The 21610-nt window shown below is 39.6% G+C and overlaps 1 protein-coding gene across 21 annotated transcripts in view; it reads left to right on the top strand.

The window, feature by feature from the left end:
* Window positions 1-21610, top strand: part of gpat2 (glycerol-3-phosphate acyltransferase 2, mitochondrial) — a 170840-nt gene that overhangs the window by 135603 nt on the left and 13627 nt on the right. For 19 of the 21 annotated variants that reach the window (XM_082553961.1, XM_082553959.1, XM_082553962.1 and 16 more), the window contains 10 exons: window positions 724-823; window positions 5464-5597; window positions 5774-5873; window positions 8575-8760; window positions 10006-10104; window positions 10823-10905; window positions 15610-15740; window positions 15847-15917; window positions 16171-16331; window positions 16438-16541. In XM_082553961.1, coding sequence (XP_082410087.1) covers window positions 724-823; window positions 5464-5597; window positions 5774-5873; window positions 8575-8760; window positions 10006-10104; window positions 10823-10905; window positions 15610-15740; window positions 15847-15917; window positions 16171-16331; window positions 16438-16541 — 1169 coding nt within the window. The remainder of the gene's footprint in view (window positions 1-723; window positions 824-5463; window positions 5598-5773; window positions 5874-8574; window positions 8761-10005; window positions 10105-10822; window positions 10906-15609; window positions 15741-15846; window positions 15918-16170; window positions 16332-16437; window positions 16542-21610) is intronic. The other 2 variants (XM_082553958.1, XM_082553965.1) reach the window with 2 other exon arrangements.

Below are 21610 nucleotides of genomic sequence, written 5' to 3'. Positions count from 1 at the left end.
TTGAAGAGACAAACAGAAATGCTTATGTGCTACTGTAAGACAGCTCAAAGCTTCTTGTGTGACTGCTTACAGATGAATGCCTTTCTAGCTGTCAATCATCATGCTCTTCAAGATGACTGACAGCTGTTTGAGACACAAACTTGTCCACGGCTAGTGGACGGCGTGTTTTTGATCTCTGCACTAAGTTGTATTTAAATTGAAATTGGATGTTATGACTCTATCATCTCTTGGGACCATGTTTCTGTAGCCTCAGATAGTGTCAGAAATTCTTCAAATGTCTAGTGAAATGAAGTGGAAACTTTATTTTGTTTCTAAAGAAACCTTTTGACTGTCTTGAAGTTTAAGAAATCTCTTCAATATTCAATTTCTCCTCGCTTCCTCAGTCTCCCTCATTTATAGACTTTGTCTCTATCTACATCTGTCATCCTCTCACACTTGCTGTTTTATTGCTTACTGATTCACTTCTTTCCTATGTCATCATTTTTTTTATCTCCATCCTTTTCCCCCACTTTCTCTTGCCCCCACCTGTCTCATTTACATAACATCACATTTAACACTGTCCTTTCCTCCCGTTTTGTGCTAAACTGTTTCCTAAATTATATTATTGGTGATTATTTCTCTTGGCTTCATTTGTCTATTACGGCCTTGTGTGCATCTCTTGTCATTAACTTTTTCATCTCTTCTTTCTATACATCCCTCCACCCACTATCCTCTTTTGACTAGATTCGTGTGCTGGGCGATGCTGAAGATGTTTGCTTCTGTGTTCGGCAGCATTCAAGTTAACCTCAACCATCTGTCGGCTTTACACAGAGCCTCACAAGAGGTACAAATTTCTATAAATGCACACACACCTTTGTAGATTAAATATCTGCTATGCTGAAGGGTGTCTCTTGCTGCAAAAAATGGAAAGTACACTGTGTGTTTGCACAGTGTTGATACTGGGAGGTTTTGGCTTCACATTAGGCTGTGCTCTGACATCTATTGAGATGGTAAACAAGCTGCCGCCCCATTTGTAAACACATCTACTCCAAAAGATTTCAAGGTAAACAGAAATGTGAGAATATATTCGGTAAGGTGAAGTAAACAGATCTAATTGTCTGGGATCTTTTGAAAGTTGAGGTTTCTCCTGCTTGCCTTTTTATGTGGAATTATTTTCTTTTTCTCCTAACAAACTTCACACTTCACAATTACATGGTTGACTAAATAAACAGACGTAAATAACTCTGAATCAGGCTTAAAATGGGCATGAATGATTTCAGTGAGCGAGGTCTTCAGCTTTGTTATCGCTGAAATGTTGTGTGTGTCTAAAGTTGTTTTCACAGATAAACTCTGGAAAACGTCAGTACATTCAGGATGTTGTGTGAAGTTGTGCTTTCTCACATGTTGCACGCGGCAGTGCATGTGAAAACAGCTTCCGCTAACAGAAAACCTCAAATGTTATTCTTATGATTTCTAATGGTTTTCAAATACTCTGCTGTGAAATTAAGTTAATGTGACTTTTAAAAGTAAAAGTCGCACATCCAGTCCTGATGAATAAAATACTCAACTTGGAAAGTGTTTCTGAAATACAATAAGTAATTCACTGTGACATAACGGCAGTCAGTGGAAAACAAAAAATCTTCAATCCAGTGAGGACGGATTCAACAAAGATCAAAGTTCACAATTTAAATCACACGCTGATGCGCGGCTCAGCTGGCTGGAGTGTTCACACACATCTTCAACCTTTCCCTCTCTCTGTCTGTAGTCCCAGCCTGCTTCAAAATGGCCACCATCGTCCCTGTACCCAAATCCTCCACCATCTCCTCATTGAACGACTGGCGACCTGTAGCCCTGACCCCCATCGTAAGCAAATGCTTCGAGAAGCTGGTCAGGGACTTCATCTGCTCTGCACTACCCGACTCACTGGACCCTCTACAGTTTGCATACCGCCACAACAGGTCCACTGATGATGCCATAGCCCTGACACTACACACTGCCCTGTCACACCTGGAGAAGAGAGACACGTATGTGAGAATGCTGTTTGTAGATTACAGCTCAGCATTCAATACCATCGTTCCCTCGAAGCTGGACAGGAAACTGCAGGATCTAGGACTGAGCAGCTCCCTCTGCAGCTGGATCCTTAGCTTCCTGTCTGACAGACGCCAAGTGGTCAGACTGGGCAGCATCACCTCATCCCCCATCACACTGAACACTGGTACTGGTACTGAGCCCTCTCCTGTACTCACTCTACACCTACGACTGCACAGCCACTAACAGCTCCAACATCATTGTGAAGTTTGCGGACGACACTACAGTGGTGGGTCTTATCACCAACGGTGATGAGACGGCTTACAGGGAGGAGGTCAGCGCCCTGACCCACTGGTGTCAAGACAACCATCTCACCCTCAACGTCGCAAAGACAAAGGAGTTGATAGTGGACTTCCGGAGGTGCAGAGAAGTACACACCCCCATCACCATCAACGGCGCTGCTGTGGAGAGAGTGAGCAGCTTCCGGTTCCTTGGAGTACATCTGGCTGAGGATCTTACGTGGTCAGTACACACAAACAAAACAGTGAAGAAGGCGCAGCAGCGCCTCTTCTTTCTCAGGAGACTGAAAAGATTCGGCATGAGCCCCCGCATCCTCAGGACCTTCTATCACTGTGCCATTGAGAGCATCCTCACTGGATGCATCACCACCTGGTATGGCAACAGCACCGCCTACAACTGCAAAGCTCTCCAGAGAGTAGTGCGGTGCTCTGAACGGATAATTGGAGGTGAGCTTCCCTCCCTCCAAGACATCTACAGGAAGCGCTGCCTGAGGAAAGCGGGGAGGATCATCAAGGACTCCAGTCACCCCAGCCATAAACTGTTCAGACTGCTTCCATCAGGAAGGAGGTTCTGCAGCATCCGGTCCCGTACCAGCAGACTGAGAGACAGCTTCTTCCATCAGGCCATCAGACTGCTGAACAAGTCATAGACACCTCAGCTTCACTACTGGAACTTCAACATTATGCACTCCACACTGTATATAAATGCCACTTGTTTTGCACATATTCAACTCTGTATATTTTATATATTTTTTTATTATTATTATTATTATTATTATTATTATTATTTTATTTTTATTTTTTTTACTATTTAATTTGTAAAAATGTGTATACACACACACACACACACACACACACACACACACACACACACACACACACACACACACACACACACGTAGGAAAATATTTAGTATACACATCCAGAAATGCATACACTATTATATATTGTACATATATTTATTAGTTTCAGGTTGGCCATTCTTGTATTTTGCTCGTTTGTGTTGTTGTGTTTGCACATCTCTGTTGCTTGTGGGGCTCGCACACAAGAATTTCACTCGCATGTGCTGTGCCAGTGTGCCTGCACATGTGATGTGACAATAAAAGTGATTTGATTTGATTTGATGTGACTTGCATCTTCAGATGGCTCAGTTATTTTTTTGACACCCATGTGTCTGTATGCACATTAGGGTGGGTGTAGCTCAGGAGTAAGGTCGGTGGTTCGATCCCTGGCTGCTCCAGCCTGCATGCCAAATATTCTTGGGCAAGATACTAACACCAAGTTCCTCTCTGATGCGTCCATCAAAGTATTAATGTGTGTGAATGTTAGATAGGAAGCATTTAAGCATAGAGAAAAGAAGTGCTTGTGTGAATAGGTCTTAATGGGTGAATGAGGTGTGTTGTATAAAGTTCTTTGAGTGCTCCGGGAGAGCAGAAAAGTGCTATATAAGAATCAGTCCATTAAATCCAACAACATCTGGACTTCTCCTGATAAGACAGCAGATGTTGTTTTGGATATTTCTTCCCAGATTTGGATCTGAATAGCCTATGGTGCTATTTCTGTGCCAGAGCTTCTCAACTGGATTCAGGTATGAAGAGCCTGAGAACCCCTCAGTAGTATGAGTGCTTTTGTCATTCAAGCACTAACTACACCATTTGTCCAAGGGCATTGTGTTGCAGCAGGAGGAGCTGCACGAGCATGAAGTGGAAGTGGCTCTGAGATTTTCATAATTTCATCTTGGTACTATTGGCTGACACCTGGAGGTTTGTGTGACCCTCCAAAGATAATACCATCCCAAACCAGTCTTGCTGAATGATATATTGCAGGCAGCTTAACATTGTCTTTTGGTCAGTTTGGTCAGAAACATGCTCATAAGTAACCCACTGGAGATGATTTTTTTCAGGGCTGCAGTGATATTTTTCTTGTACCTGTGTCCTGGTATCTCCTTCACACTCTACAGACTGATGTTGGGAGACACAGTAAACCACATTGGATGTACCATTACTGAGGAGCTCAACTACCTGTGACACCTAATTGGTTTGCAGGTAGAAGTAGTGACAAGGAGACCAGTGAAAAGCAAAACTAGAGAAAAATTAGACAGCAGCAATAAGACGAGCCCCCCCTCCCTTTCTGGGGGTTGCCTTGTCATTGCCTCTCCAGTGGAGGTGAAATGGATTCAGATTTGTGTTTATGACTTTGTATTAAACAGTGATGATCAAGTGTTTCTTTAATATTTTTGAGCAGTGTAATTGTCAGGATATATCGAGGGTTATCTCTGGAGGGACTGTGTACAAAATCAATTTAAATCTTGTTTAGTCCCATTGTCTAAATCTTTACCAATTTATTCATCCATAAATTGTTTCATGACAAACCTGAAAATCTCTCATTTTCTGCGTTATTGAGGCAAGTTGGGTTACAGCGTGACCTCACTGAACCGTTTGAACCACTGCATACTGGCTGTAGTTACAACCAAATTCATATAAAATAATTTCATGTGTAACCCAGTTATTGTGTCTTTCACTATATTAAAAAAGCAAATAAAAAAGAATAACATATCTTTTATCATGAGTTTATGAAGACTACCAATGCTCAGGCTGCTTATGTGTTTTAATTCTTTTATTGCAAAGCGCTTTTTGCTGTAGCGTCAATATCGCATGCACAGAAGTGCCATCGTGTTTTATCTCTCTGCTTTGACTTCACTCGATATATAATTGAGTTTGCGATAGTAGCTCTTCATTTCCATGTCCATAATGGAAAAAATCACTAATGCTACTCGAAAGATAAGGGACCACAAAGCAAATAATAGAGCTGTTGTTGACACTGGGAAAAAAACAAAGTTGCGCTGTCAACTTCTACAATCAATCCAGCCATTCAGGCATACTCACCACCTATACTTGAACTGTGGCTGCATCTTTAAATACTTGAATGTTGACCTCACACATTTTTCACTGTGTCTTTGCTAGTTTTAAAACATAAAATAAATTTTTCTTCATTCCTTCCTGTTTCCTTTGTGTGGCTTGATCAAAAGCAGATTTAATCTAAGGTCACGGATTCGCTCCTTAATCTGTGCGTCACCTCTGCACAATCCGTGTTTGTTTGATGTAATGAATGTGAGGAATTTTGTTTATCAGAAGCTGCTTCTGTTCTCTAATTCAGGGATCTCTGCTGGTTTATGTGTACGTGCGTCAGAGCGCCGTGGACTGCGCTCTCATCCCTCTCGTGCTCTTCTATCACAGCCTCAGAGTCCCGTACACTGTTTGTCCTCTCCAAATTAAGAACGCCTCCCTAAGGTACATTCATACACACAAACTAAATAGGGTGCTGTGTTTATCACTTTTATTCACGCTACTATTTTTGAGCTGGGCAGTTTTATTTCAAACAGTGAAAATGTGCATGAATGACTTTATGCACATTTTCTTTGATTAAACTAGTGTTTGAGTTATGCTATGCTTTGTTTATCCTGCAGATCCATCCTGCAGAAAGTAGGTGTAGTCCTCCTGCCACCCTCTGCACCTACTGAGGACGATGCTGAGATGGACACGTTGTACCAGTCTGTCATGACTGCTGTAAGTTAGAAATAAGAAGGGTTAGTATATAAGAGTTCCTAGGTCTGGTGATTTTCATACTTTATTTTAAGGAAAAGAAATTGGTCCTTATATCAGACATCAAACTTCCGCTTGACTGCTTTAACAAGCAATTGCAGTGGTTCTGAGAGGCTTTATTTAAGTTAAATGGAAACATCAGGACATTAACAGGCACAAGCTGTGCCACACATGAGCTGGCATAGTGTTAAAGTAAACAGATGCAAACCTCATTCTAGCACATAAAAAAGGGAGATACTGACATTTGTGTTCCCTAAATGTCATAGCAGACCATGAAATAGCTGCTGAGATTTTTAATTTTCTACCCATTTTTTTCTAACTTGGGCAAATATTGCCTGTTTGTAGTCTAACCCAGTGTAATTAAAGGGGACCTTTTTTGCTCTTTTCCAGCTCCATATGTTTTATTCTTAGACTCAACTGGAGAAGATCTGTATGATTTACAGCTGAGTCTTATTTATCTTACGATGGGTATTGATACATCTCCTCTGGTGATTGAAACAAGTTGTCCACCCTTCACCCTTTAAATCAGCTTTCTTCTGTGTCGCTATATTAAGAATTTTCCCTCTCTTTGATGTCATACAGATCCGAGAGTGGTATGAACTGTCTGAACCTGAGCATTTAGAGCACTCTAAAGTTTGAGCTTTTGGCTCACACTGATCACATTATTTGAAACTTTGTTCATGTTTGATACAAGAATCCATCAGTGTAACAGCATATTCACTTAGTGGCAACTTGAAAGGATCAGATGTTGGGTACCCTGTGGTCATAAAGGGATTGACATGGTCAGCATTTACACAATGACAAATTGGTCCTAAAGGACACAAAGTTTGTTAACAATATCCCCCACGTCATTACACCATCACCATCATCCTGAACTGTTGATAGCAGGGAGGATGGATCCATTCCTTTGTGCTCTTTACACCAAATTCTGACCCAACCGCAGCAGAAATCAGAACTTATCAGATCAGGCAGTGTTTTTCCAATCTTCTATTGCCCAATTTTGGCTGAGAATTATTCCTGTTCTTAGCTGACAGAATTCTTCTGTAGCACATCTGCTTGGAGCTTTGACGTGTTGTGCTTTCAGTAATCTTCCATTGTATCATAATGTATCATGTAGACATGGCCAGGATCATCTCGGCTATGTCTACATGCCTAAATGCATTGATTTGCTAGCATGCGACTGGTTGATATAGATAATTGCATTAAAAAGCAGTTGAACAGTTATACCTAATAAAGTGACCAGTCAGTGTGAATTTAAACAGATTCTGTTTAGGTTACTTCTGCAGCACACCAGCATCAGGACAGTTTACCACTTGGGTCACAATATGCAAATGTCCAGTTTTATGGGCAACTACTAATTGAGGTTAGAGGCACAAATTTTTCTGTGCCACAAGTCATAAAAAAGTTCTCCTGGTACAAATTCCTCATTAGTGCTGTATGTGAAAGTTAAAATGGCACACTGAGCCCTGAATTCGAAATCATGTTGCTAATGCATTTTGATGAAAAATAAATCCTAGATAGCAGGTAATTATATAAAATTAGAAGGTAAACAAAAATTCCCATCTTTGTAATTTTGCTGCTTAGTGTATGTGCATTCATTTAAATTCATACTCACAGACACGCAGGGACTTTTCATTGCACTACATGGCGGATTGTTATCACAGTCAGCTCCCCAATCAGAATCCAGCCTGCCACCCTACCATCTCATCCTACTTTCCATTCATTCTCAGAATTACAAAGTAGCTTCAGTCTTTGCTAAAGATATTGCAGCTCTGGAAGTTGGCTAGAGTGACAAAGCCATAAGAACGAGGGTGGGGAAATATGAAGAGCATTGGTAGTTTAAATCAGGAGCTTGACAGGTCGGTTATCTGGGAGATATTCGTGGTGTGTATTGTTTTCTCCCACATCTTGCATCTTTTATGGTTTCCTCAAGTGCCTGTCTAAGGGCCTCAGTTATTTTATTTTTTTTACCAGTAATCATCAGCATCTATTTATTCTTAATATCTGTTTATATCTAAGGAGCCAGCCGCTTTGTGATCTGTATCAGTTTACCTAAAGCCACATTTCATTTAAAGGCGCTACTGTCTTTACTAAGATCAATATTGTGTTATACAGTTCAATAAAACAGCTCAGTCTGATGTCTGTATACAGAGACTATAGCTAAAGTGAAACATAAACAGCCTGTTTATGAATTGATGCTGTGAGATGTTTTATTACTTTGTTTGTTTTCAGTTGCGCTTCAAGTGAGAAAGCATATTTGTTTTGCGTGAGAAGGCAGGCTTGTTTATTGCTTGTATTTCAGTGTTAATAGACCTTTATTGTTTATTGAGTGTAGGCCTGTTTAGCTGCTGTTCAATGGTAATTGAATTTCTGTTGTCTGTAAGGGGGAAACAGGATTTGGGGTGAGGGAAGTATCTCTGAATGTCATTAAGTGTCCCCCACAGTCCCGCTTTATCTCTGCTCTTTATCCTGCCTGCTTCCTGCATTTTGACTTGACTTTCCTCCACATTCTGCCTCTGGACTTTTTTTTTAATGTTTCCTCCATCTTCTGGTTTGCATTATTGCTTATGTGTCTTTTCAAAATGCATTGTAGGCGTTTATGTTAATTGTTCTCTGACTCCCAGGATTTTTCACACCTCTGTCTTTGCCATCTTTCTCTCCTCAGCTGGTACGTGAGCTGCTACATGAGGGCCAGGCAATAAGTATTGGTGTGTCAGAGAGGTCTGGCCTGGGTGGCCAGTGGCTGGCTCGCATCAGGCAGCTCATCAAAGAGGGATCTGTCCCCGACGTCAGTCTGGTCCCCGTGGGCATCTCGTACGATTGTGTACCCAAGACCTACATTCAGGTGGATGTGTGTAAACAAACACTTGCAAGCGCACGCACACACTTAATAGGATCCATCTGTAACTGTTCTGTCCTCAGGAACAAGTGAACAGGTTTGCTTTAGTGCTTTGTTTTCAAACTGCAAAAAGGAGAAAGAACATGAGGCAGAAATACTGCATATGGTGAAAGGAACAGGTGCTTGTCAGTGTTATAAAAACAACAGGAAATTAGTTATTGCAGTCTGTGCCATTTTTTTTGGCTCACTTATCAACACGACAAACAGTTGGAGCGACAGCAGTTACTTTGACATACAGCTCATGGAGGCGATCAACATGCAAACACTTTTTAAGATACAACTGAGTGAATGTGAACACAAAGACCTTTCACACACAGATACAGTGTCACTACATCGGAGAAAAAAATAATGCTTTAATAGTGTGATGACTGTATGAATTTACCTAAAATTCACTTTATTTTGTACAGTGTTAACTTGGTTCCGTTATTACATCCAAGCATAGCTGTATGTATGTTTACTTTGAAAACAGGAACTGCTAATAGATAATAAGCAGACACGGGCAAGTTCACTCAAATGTAAGCAAATACAGCCTAAACCCCCAAGAACCCCCAAAATAGCTGTAGTTAGAAAAATAGGAAAAGAGAATTGTCTACTCAAACAGAAGAAAGACAAAGAATATTGAGTCCATTAAAAATAAGATTTTGTAGTTACAGTCCTGTGATCAGGATATCTGTGTTGTGTGTTGACGGCACAAGTTTCTCAGATTTTTGTCTAAAGAGGTGCTCACAGAATGAAACTTGTGGTCTCGAGAAAAAACCCAAAGTTGTCAGTGATGACTCTCCAACTTCGAGAGCTTTCACAACTTTGCTCTCTAATTTCTCACTGGGCAGCTTTGGTCGTTGAGTTGAGGTTTGCATTTTATTTTTTTTCAAGGCAGCTGTGATGATTATTAGTCTCCATTAATAACGCCCTTTGTTATCTGCACTTTGAGATGATACCGGAGAGTGGGTGTTGCTTTTGGTTAATTGCAATAATAAGGTCCTTGCCCCATCATTTCTGCTCTGTCATTCACACACTGTAGACACACAGTGCTGTACACACAGTTCCTGTACTCCTAAGCACACTATGAGGGCGGCTGTTTATCTTAGTACTCGTTATAGATCCTGCTCATTAGTGGTATTGCTGTTCACATGTCCTCCTAAATGTAAATATGTCAAGATATATATCTGTGTGTGTGTATTTTACATATCTTCATAGGTTGGGTTGAGATCTATCTTCCAGTGGTTGTGGTGCCTTTTCTGTTGGAGGCCAGAAGGAAGTGTGAGGATTCACCTCGCCCAGCCCTTTTCTGTCAAGGTACGCAGCAGGAAGCCCATGTCATTAAAAACCCCATTCAGCCGTACTGGTGTTTACTTTGAGCATGAGTTCTGAGCGTTTTAACAGTGGTTAAACAAACAGTCATGTTGTCCTAGTGGAAAGAAAGAAAGGCAGACATGTTTTTGTTGAAAAGAGCTGAGAATATTGTCTCGTTACGCTTTGTGGGATCATTTATTTATACACTCTTGTGCCAGTAAACAGAAAGCTTTGTCATAAATCACACTTTTCACATTGTAATAATTAAATTAGCTTCACAAATGAGTTTTGAAATTATTTCATTTTAAATTAGTCTTAGTTAAAATTTCCTTTGAGCTGTAAAATCTCATTTATAGCATATTATATTAAGTAAATAATAAATCAATTTCTACATTTATGCCCTCTGTTTTCTGCACGTTGAGACTAGAGAGAGTGAGTGTAATTCAGCACACCACAAGAAAGATAATAAGTTAAATGCCTCTTTGGTTGGCATTATTGCTTTTCAGTAGGAAATTTGCAGGATACACTGTATCACTATATATTAGTTTTAGCTAGATATACCTAATAAACTGGAAATGGAGTTACTAATGGAGACTTTGTGCAGTTTTATGAACCCAGTTAACAAGAGCATTAGTTTTAAGTAATTTAAAGATGCAAATTTAAAGCTCTTTGCATGTGCATGCGTGTGTAAACGATCCTGTGTGCGTGTGTTTGTGTGTAGGAGATGTGCGAATCAGGCAGGTGCAGAGTAGATGAATGGCTCCCTCTACAGGACCTGTTGCTTCCTGTTATCCTCAACAACCGGTAATCAAAGCTTCTGCATACATGCCTGTATGCGTGAGTGAACATTAATACTGCATATGAACAAACCACAGTGGAACTGCATTGTGTTTTATCTGGATCTGTGAAATTGAAAAGTTGTTTTCTCCTAAACTTTGAAGAACTTTTCTCTAAACCTTAAATCTGGCACAGATATGATGCAAGCACTGATGAGAGTTTTCATCCTCTTAGCCTCGGTCCAATTACCATCAACATTACACAGTCTGCCAGTGAAAAAAAGATAACGGAAAGAAAATAACATCCCCGCTCAATCTCTGCTTGGCTTCTGACGAGCAGAGTGGCTTCTCCCATCATACATTTAATTCTTATGAGAGGGATGGAGGAAAAAACAGCCAAGCGATAGAAAAAGAGAGGAGTAGAGATGGGTAGTTAGATTGGATTGTCATCTGCATGTGAGCAACTTCAACTCTCTGCGCCTACATCATAAACATGCTTGGGCGCTGCTCAGTGCTTCTGCTGCACTCTGTTTTTCCCTAGCTGCTGAGGTTTCAGCTTTAGAGCATTTGCATATCATTTAACCGTTACATATATTTAATTCAGAATGCTACAAACACACTGTATCAGATACTGAAGCTTAGACATTTTAGTGTATGTATTTGCATGTTTTGATTTGAATGCAACCACATTTGGGAAGGAGCATTGGCTCACCCTTTAACTACAATATGTAAGAGCTGAAGAGACAGACAACTCTAAAACAAACAAAATGTTTTCCTGATCTTGTGCAAGACAGGAAATAAACTGCTCAGCAGTTTTGTTTTGACAGTGCACTTAATTTTTCAATGGTTTGCAGTATATCATCAAGCATTAAGGGTGCCTTCACAGATATGACCTATGTACTTGTATATAGGGATTCTATCATCAACAGATTCTGGGCAGCATGATGCACCTTTGGAGATTCTCTTTTTTTTCTTCAGTTTTTCCATGTAGCTCATAATAAGGTTTAAAGATACAGTGTTTAAGATTTCATCTCTAGATGTCAATGAATGAACTGAATTCAATGAAACAAGTAAATGAATCAGTGAAGCTCATGCCTGTCCATTGACAATGATAGCGAGGTGAGTTGGTCAGGATATCCTGAACTTTTCTGTTAGTAAACTGTGTTGTTTTTGCTGCTGTTAGTTGGTGTTAGCCTCTGTTAGCGGCTGCTAGCTGGCAGTAGAAAAACTTTCATTGTAGTAGATCTAAAATTGTTAGACTCAGACACTAGAATTTAAACTGTTTATCAGAGGGAATGCCAAGCCTAACATTAGCTTGTTAGCTTCTAAAACACAGTTGTTGTTGTTTTTTGGAAGCTTGGTGTAAGCTGTCTGGATACAGGTGAGGTCGCATGTCCAGTCTACTGAAAATAGGTAATTGTGACTGTTTGCCTCATTGACTTCTCAGTGGATTTTAATTCTCATTATTTTGGGCACTACAGCCAACCGATGACAATAAAATGTAGAACTTTCTTTCTATATTTCACACATTACAGTAACCTGTGATTTATAATGGATGGTGAGATGGATAAGTGACTATATGACTGACACTGTTTACAAAAGTGCACACACTTTGTAACTTTTCTTAGTTGAAATGAACAATTTCTGTCTAAAATGTTTTGATATCTTCTCTTAAAAATAATATAGAACCAGAATGCATCAGTGCTACACCACTTTTAACACAGCATCAGATAAACAGCTGAAAAACATTATTGCTCGTTATAGGCACAAATGTAGTGTGAAGTGATCCACTGAACTCTTACTGAACACTTTTAGAGTTAGCTTGAATTTGTGATGCATTTATTTATCTATTTTTTGGGTAAGTGAAATTATTATTATGTAATATAATTATGTAATGAAATTATTCAATATAATTAGATAAGGCTGTTGAAATTTTTTTTCAACTGGAGCAAATAATATCGAGACTGATTCACATGATTTCTTACACAACTCCCCGGACAATGAGTCCACTTCACTTCAACACATTCAAATCGCTGACGGCCAATACAGGATCTTTTTAGTTCAGAGACTATGTTATTACTCTTTAAAGTTATAATCATTTCAGTTTCATTCCTTGTTTAATGAGTGCTTTGTTTGCTGTGATAATTGCAGTTGTGGTTTAATACACCTCCAAAGACTCATTGAGCACAAATAGAAAGGAACAGCTAGTGCTGCTGTTTATGGCGTCTCTCAGTATTTTTCCATTTACAACATTAAGTATATTAATTATAAATTATAGTAATTAACATAGTTGTTTTTTGTGGAGTGGTTAGCACTGTCATTTCACAGCAAGAGGATCCTGGGTTTGAATTTAGCTGTGTTTACATGCAGACACATGTTCTCACTGTGTCTGCATGAGTTCTCTCTGGGTTCTCCGGTTTCCTCTCACAGTCCATGCACGTAAGGTCACCTGATATCTGTTGGGTCAGTACTTGCCATGAATGTGAGAGTGTGTGATTATCTGTCTCCATGTTGGCCCTGTGATGGACTGGCGACCTGACCAGGGGCTACCCCCGACTCTGGACCTGTGACAGCTGGGATAGACTCCAGCCCCCCTGGGATCCTGAATTGGATAAGCAACAAATAACGGATGGATGGATGGCTAGAAAAAAGGCCAGGAATGGCCATCATCTCATTTTGTACGCTAGATAAACTATCGCATACTAAGTGCAGAGCCTGCTTCACAATAAAAGCAACCCCATGTTTTAATGTGAGATGGCTCTTATATGGAATACAAAGAGTGAATCGTGAAAGGCTGCTGCAGAACAGCATGCAGCACTTTTGCCCGTCCCCAGTGACTCCATGTGGCTTTGACAAAAAAAAACGACAGAGCCGATTTGTCCTCTCGAGAGCGGTGGTTTGCATGGGTGTACACGCGTAAATGTCTCATGTTTATTTAGAACATGTAACAGTTCGTGGGCAGATTTGTTTACCTTCACCACCAACCCTCCTGGTTTACCAGTGCATTTGATCTGCAGCTAGATTTGAGTCAAAATTAAACTGAAAGTGTTCAATTTGTTTTACTTTTACTATTTTATTTGTTAAGCCATTAGTCTGTTATATTTGGTTTATTTGCTGTCAATGCAGATTGCTTAAAATATGATTGATCTTTACAAACACATGCCGGGTTTTGGTTTCAAAGCGTCTGAAAGCTTTATAGCTATTCTGTAGACCTAATCTAAGAGATTATTTTTTTCTTCACTTTACAATAGTTTCATTTTTTTAGCTATAAATTAAATAAATAATGTTTCCAGTTCTATAATGTAATACCTCTAAAAAATGTTAAAGAAAAAGAAATATACTAGATAATTATAAATACCCCACTGCAGTCACATGTGGTAAAAATTTATATACTTAGACCTTTAGTAATGTCTGTGAGCTCATTTATACTTACTAGGCTGCCTAATCTTCATCAAAATAAGAAAAGTAAAGTTGTACTTTATTTTCCCCAAAGCTGAGAAGGCTTTGTTACAGCCAGTTAAAGTACCTTTGATAAGTAGGCATTATAAATTTCACTGGAGGTCTCACCATTTCTCCCATATAATATACAACTTAAATATTTTACCAAGAGGCTTTATAAGATCCTCTTGAGCCTCCATGTAGATAATGCTGACAAAGTAAAAGGCAGATTGGAATCTGACCTGGTTACTATAGAGCCGGAGGCCTGGAGTGGCCTCTATGGCCTGTGCAGCTCTCCAGTGTCCTGGTCTTTAACTCTGCTTGGGAGAGGCAATTCAAGATTTTACACAGGCTGTACATTGTTCCTGAGGGAATCCAGCCTTGTCCAAGTATTATGCTAAATGTCAGTCTTCTGTAAGATCTTATTTTCATTGTTTGTGGAGCTGCCCCCCATGTCCAGTAGTATAAAGTAATTTTTAAGCATGCTCTACATCTTGCTGCAAGGACTTGCCTGCTGGGATATTGAGCATGTGGATCAATAATAAAACTTCTAATCAGTCACTGCAAGTTGGGACAATTATGATTCCATTTGAAGCCTTAAAAGATAAGCCTTTCCTATTCTAGCAGTATAGGAAAGAGACCCATGTAACTACCTGGGTGTCTCTCTCGTCGGATGAAGTTGAGGCTTGCAGATCTGGCCTGGAAAAAGGATGTGATGCCATTGTTTAATATGAGACTACCCTGTCGTCCATGGATTCTCTGGACTCATTTTTACTGTTACTATTAGTACAAAACAAAGGGTTAGTAGGGAGAAGAGACATCCTCCTAGGGGATGTAACATGATGAAATAAATATGTCAATTGGGATCCTTAGCATTAATTTCAGTGGATCGGAAACACATCGGAAAAAGTGTTTCCAAAGTTTCTCTTCTTTTTCCATGCAGATTATACTTCTGCTACGATTGCACGAAGTTACAACAACATCCCTTTTAATTCAGTTAAAGATCCAGTGTGGAAAACTAAAGTACGATGTACCACCAAACTGTTGAAACTGGTGTGAACATCTGTGTCAGCACAACAAGCTGTTTTGCTCATCAGTTTTCCCATTTCAGTTGTTATTTGTCTCTTTGCCATCGGGGACAAGAGACCAGCTCTCTTTACATAGAACACTTTGAGCGCCACATCCTTCTGTCTCTCTTTCTATGGCATCATCTCTTCTATATAAGATAAATAAATGAAAATCTAAATTTATGCTGGTATTCTTCTCTTTTCACTCCCCCTTTTTTTCTTTGAAGCGCTGGCAGTGCATTCGGGCAGAGGAGAGTGTCGTGGCTCCTGCCGTCTTCTTATTATGCATCTGAACTTCAAGAGCCAAGTCGGTCGGAGAGAAACCTCAGCATTGCCATCATCCTCCACCTCATCTTCTGTAAGTACAGGATTATCTTCCTTGCTGAATAGTAAATGAGTCTATAATGGTATGCAAATTGTGCTGCTTAATCTGTGTGTGTGTTTGTGTGTATGTGTGCGTCTAGCTGCAACTTCCTGCATGGCTGTGATGCCCACCAGTCTTATGTCCAGTCTTCTGCTGTACAAACATCGCAAGGTTCGTTTGTCAGCCCCTGTGTAGATGCAAACAAGTTTCCTCTTGCTGCTGTGAGTGTTAAAATCTGCTGCTACCCCTCTAAGGATCCATCAACACTCCAAGCGGCTCATATTGTTTTTTTTTCGTGCAAGTGTAGTAGAGTGTGACAGTGATTTTCTGAGTCATTCCCACCAGTCTCTAACTAATGTCAGCAGATGGTTAATGTTCATGTCTGATTTTGGAATTAGATTTTTCCTTCTTCTCTCCTCCGCAGGGTGTAAGTACATCTGTTCTGTGTCGTGATGTGGCTTGGCTCACAGAGGAACTTTTGTTCAGGAACAAAGACGTCGGCTTTGGGGGAAGTTTGACAGAGGTTGTCCACTACTCCCTGTCTCTGCTCGCCCCTCACCTCATCATAGCTGCTGCTCCATCCAAGTCAGTTTCCTGTCATAAAAGAAAAATGCTGATGAGCTGTTGCTCATCAATAATACATTCTACCTTTTATTATTTTTCCTTTTGGTACACACCTCTCCAATTCTAGGAAAGACCCATTGATTGTGCCCTGTCCTTCTCTTGCTGCTACACTTCACCTCTCCTACATGGCAAAGACGGTCACACACGCCTTTATTTCGGAGGCTGTTGGGGGTGAGTGACTTTGAAGGCATGCGTTTTATGTAGGTAACATAATTTTCGTGGACGTTTATTTATCTATCATCTTGTCACCATCACCATGTGTTCTGGCAGGCACCGTATTTTTCGTAGGAGGCCTTGGCAGTTACTCTGTTGGCATGTCAGCTTGGAAAATCAATTCTAGAGAAAACATTTTAATTTTAAGAATTTATTATGCGTGACATTTAGGGGGTAGCAAGTTTTTAGCAGTGTCAGGGAGTGTGCACACAGAAAGAGTTTTTTTTAAACTAGCAAGTGTCAGCAGTGGAATTAAACAGTTTCATTTTAAGTTTACATTTCTTTAATGTCCATCGCTTCCAGCTTTAGGAGTATGTGGAGATTCGTATATAATGCTTGAACTCGAACCTAAACGTATAGTGGGGGTGCGCTGGGAATAGTTGCGTCAGGTATATCGGCTGCACATTTATGATGTGAATTTGCTGTTTCACCACATCCTAAAGTTGCTCTATTGGATGATAAAGCACAGAGATAGTATAGTTTTTAAGTTGTTATTAGTGTTCAATTTTTATTTTGTTTTGACTTTTTGCCTTTAATTCAGTTTAGTTTCAGTTACTTTCCAGAGCAGGTAGGCTCATTTTAGTAGTTTTTTGAAACTGTGAAGTTTCACTTTAGTTTTTTTAGTACTTTCAGCTTTAGTTTTAGTCTTTATTAATTATTGTTGTATAGAGGGCATATGTCAGATGCAAGATTTAAGAAAATTAATACAGGTATTACTGCAAAAACAAAGAACTTTTTAAAGCATCGACTCACGGTCTTGTAGATGTCCAAATGATTCAATAAATATGTCCATCAAAGCCTCATCAGACAAGTTTTGATAAAAATGTGTTACCAAAATAACAAGCACTTAATCAAAGGATATTTCCTCTAGTTTAGTTCGTTTTAAAGGTTCACAGAATTGTTTGTTTTTTTGTTTTGTTTTTTCAAAAGTCGAATATTTATTTTAATTTAGTTAACTAAGATTTTTATTACATCTAGTTTTAGTTTTTAGTTTAGTTTTAGTTAACTATAAAATGTAATCCACTACAGATTACAGAATATATGCCCCAAAATGTATATTGTAATGTATTCTGTTACGTTACTCAATGAGAGTGACGTATTCTGAATACTTTGGATTGCTTAATATATTATCATGCTTTTTTACAACTACGTGAATGTACTATTGCTGTGTGGTTTGTTACTATTACTAAAGGCTACTCGCCATACCAATACCAACTAGATGTTTAAATCTTAATATAAAATGAGTAAGAGTAGGTTGACATTTGGTAACGCTGCACTTTTAGCAGCGATCTCGCATACAAAACTATTCCGTGCGTATATAAAACAGGTCCGCGGCTCTGAACCGTAGTAAAGGGACCTCTGGCTAATACGGGCTCGTAGCCAAAAATAGCTTTACTTTGTTGTCTGGGTCAACTTTGCTAGCGAGAGACAGAGAGAGGCGTTGAAAGACTGCTCCAACGGAACTTATTGTTTCAGAGGAAAACATGAACACAGTGTACAGTCGAGTCTTAATAGCTTACTTACAACTGGGCTCGTCAGGCACTCTTCTTGGCTGAAGTGGTTATTATTATATTTACATGCTTCCATCTCCCGTTTCTGATCGGTGACAACTCGTACTTTTCCACTCTACTTTTTCTCCCTCTTCGTGCTCACAGACACATAACGGGTATGGCAGGCCATTCTCCCTGCAGCACGGACTACACTACCCATGAGGCTACATTCTTTAGGACTACACCTATAACACTCTGCCTATTGCCTTCATATTAAATAATTTAAAAAACATTTGTTCACGTCATTATGAGATTGAGACACAGGCATTTGAGCCTCTTAATGTGCGTGGAATTGCCAAAAATAGAGAGGGCATAGCCTAACATATGAAACAGGAAAATACCGGCGTGTAATCCATTTATTTCAACAAAGTAACTGTATTCTGAATACCACCTTTTTAAACTGTAACTGTAACGGAATACAGCTACTCATATTTAGTGTTTTTAAATACGTAACGGCGGCACATGTATTCCGTTACTCCCCAACACTGTTGACAGAGAATCAGATCTGATGACTGTGGAGCCCATTTGAGTAACCATCTCAAAGTACAGTTTGAGATGGTTTGAGTTTTGTGACATGGCTCATTATCCTGCTGGAACGAGCCATCAGAAGCTGAGTACATGTGGTGACAAAGGGATGACATGTTGTACATTCAGAGATGCTCTTCTGCATGCCCTGTTTGTAGCGAGCTGTTATGTAAGTTATCGTTGCCTTCCTGTCAGTCTGACATCCTCTTCTGACCTCTGACATCAGCAAGGCATTTTTGCCCAGAGAATTGCAGCTCACTGGATATTTTCTCTTTTTCTGACCATTCTCTATAAAGTCTAGAGATGGTTGAGTGGGAAAATCCCAGTAGGTCAGCAGTTTCTGAAATTATCAGTCTGTCTTGCATCACCAACTGTACCATCTACACAGCCACTTAAATCACCTTTCCTCCACATTCTGATGCAGTTTGAACTTCAGCAGATTGTCTTGATCATGTCTGCGTGTCTAAATGTATCGAGCTTTCATGTGACTGGCCAGTGATAGTATATCAAAGTAGTAGTATATAGTATATGTCAAATTTAAAACAACAGTACTAGAGTTGCAGTATTTCAGTTTTTGTTGGCTGAAGCCTGTCAGATAACTCTTACAGGTTTTATTTAGATCTTTCTGTGGCTGCATTTCAATTTCAGTCACTACAAATAAGGCCCTGAGAGCTAAACTGTACATCAACTGTCTTGTAGACAGTTGGCAGTTGCTTCAGTGACCATCCATGAGCAAGACATGGACAGCAAATCAGACTACAAATGCAAGATGTGCATTAGGGTCACAGTTGTATGGAATGCATGTAATTGAATCAAACTGTATTACACGTGGCACCATTAAAAACCTCCTCTTTTGGATAGAGACCGGAAATCCCTGGTTTGATTGTGTTATCTCCTGTGTAAAATTCTGATAATGGGCACATACTGAAAGTCTATCATAACCAACATATGGTGTTCACATATGCTGATTGTGCTCTTTACATTTTATTTCCATTCCCATTATGCATTCAGGAAATAGATGGCCTGGATGCGAGCAGGAGGAAATAGAAGTGTGGAGGTTTGATTATGGATGGGCGTCCAAGTCATTCATTTCCTTTAAAAGACATAGTTTGCCTTCTGTCACAGACCTACACTTTATTTTTGTGTTTTAATATCCGCAGCTGTATTTTTTTCCCCCACATTTTTTTTAAACAATCTACACCTGTACCACAGATATTGCTGAAAGCAATAATCTAAAGAGTATTGGCACTGAATATCTGGTGTTTTAATTTACAGAATTATCCAGTGTCTTGTGTTTTTCTTTGGTGTTTTGGTTGGGAACAGAGCGATAATACATGACAGTAATATATGGTAATCGTCTAATGGCAGAAATCCTAAACCGTAAATCTATACTTTACCAGATCCTCAAGCCCAGAGCTATCTGCTGAAATCTTATTTTCATGCTGACAGGCAGACAGGAATGAAGCCATAGAAACTGTAGCCCCATTTTTGGATTCCTGGTGGAGGTAAAAATAATGGTTTGAAGTACAGGAAGCTACTTCTCCAGCATGATTCACTGTTCCTGCATGACCTCTTTTGGTTGTATAGGAAGTGAAACTGGTGGGCAGGGGGCTTTGTACTGCTGAAAGTCTCTTTGTTGTATATTCATACATGGGTGCTAACCTCAAGTGGTAAAAATAAGTTGCATCAGGTCCTGTATACAGTACGTTGTTGTGATGTTGTAGCAAATCGAAAGAGCGATATGATAAACACACATTTGGGGTTAGCAATAGTCAAATCTCCCCCGCCTCCATAATGGTTTTTGTTTAAAGTGGCTGTGTTATGCTCATTTCCTGCTTCACAGTTTTATTCTTGGACTGGATTAGCTTTTCATGATTCATAACGATTTATGTTATGCTGGGCATGGTGCGGTCCCTCAGGTTATTCCCAAGCCTGCAACAAGCAGTTTTACCACTTTGCAAACAGATAAGTTAAAAGGGTGGTCGAGATTACCATAATAGAAACGCCCACTTTTATTAACCTCATCCGGAGCCAAGAGTAGGAAAAAAGCTGTTTGAAGCCTGAGCTTTTGTCCATAGTAGTCGTGTGCCCTTGAGGTGTTGCTGCTCACTACTTGGGACCAGAAATACTAGTCAGTTAAACAAGTAGCAAAATAAAATCCTTCTTTTATTTTATTAATATACACTGGCAGTGCCCTGTCATCAAGAGGTTACAATGACACTTGCCGACCTTCTTTATGCGATGGGAAGTTTTAAAGAAGCGAGGTGAAAAGGTCCATGAATGAGCGCAGTTCTGCAGTAATTTGATGCAGAAAATAAATGGCTGTAAGTGTGCAGAGCCAGAGTAAAATTACATATAACTGTCAGGCTGGAGCAATACCTAACCACACTGAGTGCAGGCAGTGTACTGTGGATGATAACTTAGCACAGCACAGCTAAAATTAACAGCACTCTGTTAATCGATCTCACATATGTGTGTTCTTATTTTTAGACTAGTTGACCAGTTAATGACTATTAAACTAGTTAACAGGAATATCTCAAGTCATTGTTTTAAATTTTTGTTTACTTTTTTGTTTTGTCTTTACTTTACAGTATAAACTGCCTGGAGGTGACTGCTGTTTTGATTTGGTGCTGTATGGAATTTAATAAAATAAGGAAAATGGATTTACTTCACAGGTTTCTCCATCAGGTTTGAATTTCCCGAGGTGTGACAGCTGCACAGTTTAGGAACATGAACAATCTGGATGTCAAGACTTTTCCACCAGGACATGAAAAAGAATGGATAATTGGGATTGAGAATGTAAACAAAGACTTAATAACACTTGTGTAAATGACGGAAATCCTAGCTCACGCTTATCAGCAAAATCTCATCAGTGTATCTATTTTCCAAAGAGCGTGTGTAATGGCTAACAGATTTCAGCCAAATTGTAACCTACTTAGCTGTCATAAACAA

The sequence above is a fragment of the Aulonocara stuartgranti genome (genome assembly GCF_965226115.1).
Source record: "Aulonocara stuartgranti genome assembly, chromosome: 12".
Lineage (NCBI taxonomy): Eukaryota > Metazoa > Chordata > Actinopteri > Cichliformes > Cichlidae > Aulonocara > Aulonocara stuartgranti.
This window is presented reverse-complemented; position numbering and strand designations above follow the sequence as displayed.